General features: G+C 40.0%; 1 protein-coding gene across 1 annotated transcript; it reads left to right on the plus strand.

Annotated features, from left to right (window-relative positions):
- The first annotated feature begins 289 nt into the window (after window positions 1-289).
- sptssa (serine palmitoyltransferase, small subunit A) lies at window positions 290-4,994 on the plus strand. The gene is made up of 2 exons (XM_035751873.2): window positions 290-468; window positions 4,142-4,994. Exons 1-2 carry the CDS (start codon window positions 366-368, stop codon window positions 4,243-4,245), a joined length of 207 nt encoding a protein of 68 aa, XP_035607766.1. The 5' UTR covers window positions 290-365; the 3' UTR covers window positions 4,246-4,994.
- The last annotated feature ends 2,482 nt before the right edge of the window (window positions 4,995-7,476 follow it).

Genomic DNA, 7,476 nt, shown 5'->3' on the forward strand with positions numbered 1-7,476 from the left:
GCATATGATTTGGCAGAAAGAGATTTGGTTCAGATTTATCCTAAAAGTTTTATCCAAAAGCAAGGAGGGACCAAATATGAAGGGGCCGCAGCATGGGGACATTACTGGTCCCCAGTGGGCTTAAATTAGCACCAAAGATTGTACTTTCCATCTCAATTTCTTTGGTAGCAGTGTATTTTATAGAATAAGCTTTTCTTTTGAAATCCGAGGAGTCAGTACTGGAAAGGAAGTGGGAACTCCCCTTTACGCGTCGTTTTTCATGGAATTCGTGATTGGTTGACAAAGAAAAACGTGTGATTAAACGTCATTGTCACCAGGAACTAATCGGCGATCATTAAAAAGAAGAGAGAACACGACGTAAAGTTATGGCGTTTGAAGATGTCTGGAAGAAAATCTCCTGGTTGTATTACCAGTATATTCTCGTCACGGCTTTATACATGTTGGAACCTTGGGAGAGAGCAATCTTCAGTATCCTTTTTGGGTCGAGAATGGTTCGAAAATAACACGTCTACTTGGGTATCTTAGCTTGAGATCGGCACGGTGTTGTAGTTCATTACCTTACGTAGTCGACTGAACTCAACGTTTTGCAATGTAGTTGAGCGGGGACTAGTATGGTAAATCTTAGCGTTTAGTCGGCTACACGTTGCACTATAATTTCGAGTCGTTACAAAGTAATAAACAATTACTGCTGATGGACAACGGTACTAGTCCGCCCTAGGACAGTGTAGTGTGGTGAAATTGCTCGAATTTTTACAGCCAGGTAGTAGGGCCTATTCGCACCTGTAAAGAGCGTGTTTACGCAACTCTCGCGAAATGTGGAACTCTGGTCTCCATCTGTATTTCAAATATTAATTAAATTTGGTTTATCTGGCATAAGAAGTGAATGTGTTGACCAAAGATTTTTTATAACTAACCCACGATAGACCGCAGCTTGTCGTTTCCAATATCAACAAATTAATCATAGTAGGCAAAACAACCAAGGAGTTATTTGCATGTATTTACATATTTTCTTTATGGAACGGCTGAAGTGCGCGTGTGCAATAACCAGTAGTGTGTTACAGAAATTATTTGACTCAAGCCACAAAATTAAGGGAAATCCCCCCTTCAAATTTCCTTAATTTTGTGGCTAAAGGAAATTAGAAGGGAATTTCGTAGCCTTGCCGAAATCCCCCCACCCCCTTTTCTAATTTCCTTCATTTTGTGGCTAGAGTCAAGTACTTTCTGTGGCACACAGAGTCAAATACTTTCTATAGAACAATCGAACAAACTTCACATCAGGATAGGCAACTGAAATGAATAATTAATGTATGTGTGTTATATTAAACACAGAGGAGGGAGTAAAATGAATAATTAATGTATGTGTGTTATATTAAACACAGAGGAGGGAGTAAAATGTAGGCAAGCAATAAACATTTCAGAACAACTACTAGTCAAATAAAACATGGGCGAGATGATGAATTTTGGCAAAGAGATTTATTTATATACTAATACACTTGAAACAAATAGCCAAACTGAAAACTGCAGACATTACTAGTGCCTCCCCGTGATCAAACTGACATAAAAATCGAATGAAACGCAGCTTGAACAGAAATCTCAACTAGCAAGCAAGTTGCAGCAATAAAGAATTGAGTGCGTACGAGTTTACGCGAAGCGGGGTGGAATTCTGGCAGGGGGGAGCTTTTCGGGACGACACCGGCCATTGGGCTTCCTCTCGGCATATTTGGTAGTGAGTGGAAACGTCAATCAGATGCTTCACACTTATACATCCCGTGAAATATCGGTGTCATTGTTCTATCTGTGTGTAGACTGATAGTTATATCAAGTAAGTTGGAAACGGGTATACATTTTTTTTAAAGGCAAGATATGACTATCCAAAAATGTGTGATGACATCACACTAGTAAATGATCTGATGACTGAAGAATTATACAGTAGCCTGCCAGTGCCTACCCATTTGTATTGGTCCTAGTTGTAAGACTAAAAGGAAATGTACACTGAGTGTACAAAACATTAGGAACACTTGCTCTTTCCATGGAAGACTAACCAGGTGAATCCAGATGAAAGCTATGATCCCTTATTGATGTCACTTGTTAATCCTTAAATCCATTGATGCACCCAATCTAAGAAATGTAATAAAAAAATCCCCATCAAAACCCGTCGGTTTAAACTAGAGGTATGTTTTTTTGTTGCATAGGCTGTGTCTCAATGCACAGCATCCGCCTATAGGGGTCTAAACAGAAAACACAAACGGAGCCGACGGAGCATAGCACAGTGTCGCAATGTATTTGTCCTCACAAAAGGGGCGGCTCCTTGTAATGCGCTCCGACAGTCGAGTACTTCCGTGCCACATGAAAATTGGAACGCACTGTTTCGTCCCTTCCATAGCCGTGGGGGCAGTGTTGTGTAGGCAATGAAGCTTGATCTATAGGCTATGCGTCAAAGTACCCTATTTTGCATCGATAAGCAAATATAATCTAAGTGACTGTTCAAACAATAAACCAAACAACATTGTAGTCTTATTAAAATCTCCCCCAAAATGTTTTTGGGTTAGAAGTAATAACTAGTGATTACAGGCGACTGAAGCTAGCCATGTGCTTTTTTCTCCATTACCAAAACATGACTTATTTGTAGCAGATATAGGAATGAAAACATGAGCATTAATACACGAGCACCATATCAAACTGAGATAATATTTAGGTTACACCGGCAAGTATAAGAATATTTGCCAGGCATATTTGGGGCTCCCGAGTGGCGCAGTGGTCTAAGGCACTGTATCTCAGTGCTAGAGGTGTCACTACAGACCCTGATTCGATTCCAGGCTGTATCGCAACCGGCCGTGATTGGGAGTCCCATAGGGCGGTGCACAATTGGCCCAGCGTCTTCCGGGTTAGGGTTTGGCCGTCATTGTAAATAAGAATTTGTTCTTAACTGACTTGCCTAGTTAAATAATAAATATAAATCTGATCATTTCACATGGAGATGCTGAAAATCCACTTCACTCAGTGTAGATGAAGGGGAGGAGACAGGTTAAATAAGGATTGTCACGCCCTGAGACAATTGAGACATGGATTGTGTATGAGTGCCATTCAGAGGGTGAATGGGCAAGACAAGCGTGCCTTTGAACAGGGTATGTTGCACCAGTTTGAGTGTGTCAAGAACTGCAACACTGCTGGGTTTTTCACTCTAAACAGTTTCCCGTATGTAACAAGAATGATCCACCACCCAAAGGACATCCAGTCAACTTGGCACAACTGTAGGACGCATTGGAGTCAACATGGACCAGCATCCCTGTGGAACACTTTCAACACCTTGTAGAGTCCATGCCCCAACGAATTGAGGCTGTTCTGAGGGCAGAAGGAGGTGCAACTCAATATTAGGAAGTTGTACCATATTTAGCTTACCTGTGGCTTGCTGTGTTTTACTAAAGGTCTAGGCTGCGTTTCAAACACATAAAAGACACCCTCCTCCACTTACCCTCACCTTCCGCCCTTGGGGGAACCCCGTGGCCATCTTTGTCGTCGGTCCAAGGGAAGTCGGCAACATAAGCCCCTCAGCCCTAATTTTTGATTGAGTTTGCGAGTGTACAATTATGTTCACTCCGGGGCCTGAAATGCCCCATAATTCAATTTGCGATGATTGTACATCTGCTAAGAAAAGTCAGCCAAAGCTTAAAACCAACATTAATATGGAGAAGTCAACATAAGTGTAAGTACAAACAAATGTAAATAAGTTAGAAATTGTGCTACTAAAGCACATGACGGCTCAAACACGTATCATAAAAGTCTTTTTTTTTGTTTGTTTGGCTTTTGGAAACGTTAGCTTGCCCATAGAACTGTCCCTGACATCACACTTATACATTGTTATTTCCAATATACCTGATATAGTCGGATGGCTAGTATTCCATGTCTTCGGATGCATTGTCTTCTAGCCAATATATGAAATGCAAATGCAATATATGTAGCACATATAAAGCACACACAACAGCTACCGGTGGTTCCATGATGACTGAAAAAACAACCGTGGAACGAACAAGTGACACATTTCCGGGCAAGAGTGGTCCACTTAATTTGAGGGCTGTTTGGAATGCAGCCCTAGTCAATAATAGTTATAAGTATTGGTACATTTCCTTAACCTCTCTCTCAGACTCCATCCTGATATCTGTAGCAGGGATGGCTGTGTACACTGGCTACGTGTTCATGCCCCAGCACATCATGGCCATACTACAGTACTTTGAGATGGTTCAATGACACGAGTTGTACCCAAGCCTGGGTGTGCCTGTGACTGCTGTCACCATGGAATTAGAATGAATTCTCATTTTAATTTTATGGCTGTCACCTGGACCTGGAGGACAGACGGGGAGAGAGAGAACGAGGATCTCATTCCATTTCCTGGAACTATTTTTTCCTGTGCTTGTCATCATGAACATGAACAGTGTTCTTGGACAGGGGGGGAGGGGTACAGAGAGGAGTCCACTGGCACGTCTGATGTTCTAGGACATTAAACCACTGTTGTCTTACTGAGTTGCTTTGCAGTTTGCACAGCAAATGTAACGGTTTTGTTGTTTCCTATTGCACAGATATACACAGTTATTATTCACTGTACCTTTTTATAAATCGCTTTGTATGACATTCTAAATCCCTCCTGCAATTGTGATTCAAATTTTTTTTCCCGGGGTGGCATATTTTATCACATATTCGGATATACGATTGTATGAGATTGTATACATATCTGTAAAACTTTCGATTTGATATGTTGGTTAGCAAAAATGTTATATTTGTTATGAAACTAACTGAGCAGTCTCAGGATGGAAAGCCACGTTTTGGGGGCATTTCTGAAGCTAACTGTGACATTATCTTTTCTTTAATATATGTAACAAAAATGTCCAAATGTCTGTATTCTAAATCTCAAACATTTATTTTAATTTTAAACGTTAATGTTTCTGAAGTGTCATTGCTGTTGATACATGCTCTAAAATAAATCTCTTTCGTGTGGAGAATTTTGAGGCTCCAAATTGTTTTGCCATTTCCTGTACATCTGGAAAGGTCTTGAGTAAGAAATGAGTATAGTTAATTGACATCCTAAGAAATGGAATACAGTACTTGTTACTCTGTTACTCTGCTTTGGAAGAAGCAGGCGGTAAGGGCGGAAGGTAGCTTTGCGGTTAGAGAGGCGAGCCAGCAACCGGACTAGAAACATTGGAAGGGAAGTGAGCTGACAACCAGAGGGTTGCTGATATATAATCCTAGATGCCATTGCCTGCTGTTGTGCCCTTGAGTAAGGCACTTAACCCCCCCACAACAACAACAGCTCCCAGTGTGGCAACCCCCCCGGACCTCTCCAAAACATGTATGTGTGTCTTTTGGAGGGGTTAAAAGGGGAAGTCAAATTTCAGTTAGTCCATGTGTGGAATTGACCATTAAAGTGATCTTCATCTTAAAAGTCAATATATTGTTTAAATAAAGATTTAGTGTTGTGTCACATAAAAATCTTATCTGGTTTGTGTGAAAGATAACATCATGAATGATGTGAAGGCAATGACATAACTATTTAAAATATTTCCTCATGCCTAGCTTGCCACTCAGTTGTCAATCAAAAGGTCGGTGGGAGTGGCTGTAATAAGGAATAACCAATGGCCAAATTCAACACACTGGCACAGGCTCGAAATTAAAATAGCAGCTGGTTACTTTTTAAGCTTGGGGGTGATGATGTTCTCACGTATACACTCTGCCCGTTTGCTTGGAGTTTGTACTGCTCCTCTCAGGTCTAGTGTAAATAAAGTGCTCATCCCGCCAGCGTTGCAACTAGAATTAAGCTCCCTGTGAGCTGAAGCAACAGTTCAGCTGTTGGTGAGGGAGGGAGAATGTGGAAAACAAAACCTGTTCACCCTTCACATCACTCTCTTGGGTCGTGTTCAGTATAGGGAGAAAACTATTTCAAAACCGAGAGCTACTGCCTGAACTTGTACAATAAGAACACAGCTTTTTATGTTCTGTTGTGAAACGTTTTGCTATGGTGTGCCCTACTGGGCACAACCCTGTTCAGTTCCTTCTCAGAACAATCCATCCTGACTTGCTTTCAACTTTCAATTCTTGGCTAGAGTCTTAAAGTGTGTATGTATCCTATAAGGTTGTGCTCAGACTGTTTTAGTCATGTAGGCTACAGTAGGCTATGGATATGTACAAAATATTCTATTCTAAGTGCCCAAATGTCCTATGCACCATTCATTCTGTTATCAATTATCTGTTGGATGTTTCCTCCACTTTATTCTGCTTGTTGACTGTTTATCATATGAAATCTGAGAGACAAACTAAGACCTAAATCTATATTCCTTCCATAGGTCTACAATGAAGACAAATTAAGTTAATATATCTTTTGAAAATATTTCACTGTTTAATACTTGGTGACACAACACCCAGTAAAAGGTACCAGCTTGCCAAATCAAGTTTCTAAAGCAGGACTCTTGTTACTCTCTGCAGTGGGTAGTCTCACGTAGGCTAGGCATGCATTTCTCAGAAATCACATACAGTATTCTTTCTGTCTGCACAGAAACATTTAGGGGATCTGTTGGCCTGTCTGTCAATCGTATATGTGTTTATTATCTACATCAGGTTTCGGATGGTTGTACATTTTAATTTATATAGTGATTGAATGCAAAACTTAAGAAACAGATTTAATCCATAGCACTGCAGTTTAAAACAGATTTTCAGGAATGAAAATATGTTATGAGAGTTTGTCAAATCATCCTCAGTCTTTTTCAAGTTTTCTATTTAGTTGTTTTATTGTATAAATAGCCTCCAAATATAATATTGCATTTATAAGGCCTCTTACAATGTATACATAATTCTATATTGTGAGCTTTAATGAGGAATACATTTATCACATCTGAATATAAGAAATTAAAAACAAGGCAGTTCAGGTCCAAAATCACTTCTGATAAGAGTTATGTTATAAATCCATGATCATGTGCATTGTTCTTTAAATGGCTCTTATGATTAGGGAGGTGAAATTAAATCTGCTTTACAATTAAGATTATAAAATCAAAGTTCACATAGGCTATTGTTTCTCTCTCCCTGCGCATCTTTGGTAGCCAAATGTATGTCTTTATGGTTGAATAAGAATCACCGTTATAATCATTGGCCAGTACAGAGAATTAAGTAAAACCACAAGTACAAATCCCTACCTCCATCCATGGCTAATTTAGGAAAGGGACCATTTTAGCTAGCCACCAAGGACAACAACAAAACGAGATGCAACAATTCAAGGTTTATTCTGTCAATGACGTTTTGCTTTTGATGTGATTGGTGTGAAGACAAATCCAAACTGGCTTCCCTTGACACTTTTTTTTGTCCACCAGGACCATTCACAGATGAGCTCACTCAGATTAGTTTAACACTGATTTGCTATTATTATTATTAATTTATTTTTACCAAGGGAGGCCAAATGCTCGCTGGCTTCCGTTGCATTCAATGCTACGGGCG

Source organism: Oncorhynchus keta, chromosome 35, assembly GCF_023373465.1.
Source record: "Oncorhynchus keta strain PuntledgeMale-10-30-2019 chromosome 35, Oket_V2, whole genome shotgun sequence".
In the NCBI taxonomy this organism is placed as follows: Eukaryota; Metazoa; Chordata; class Actinopteri; order Salmoniformes; family Salmonidae; genus Oncorhynchus; species Oncorhynchus keta.

Excerpts from the sequence above, each read along its gene's own strand:
- sptssa (XM_035751873.2), top strand. The coding sequence starts at position 366 with ATGGCGTTTGAAGATGTCTGGAAGAAAATCTCCTGGTTGTATTACCAG. Across the intron at positions 469-4,141 it reads TTGGGAGAGAGCAATCTTCA|ACTCCATCCTGATATCTGTA; the intron begins GTATCCTTTTTG and ends CCTCTCTCTCAG.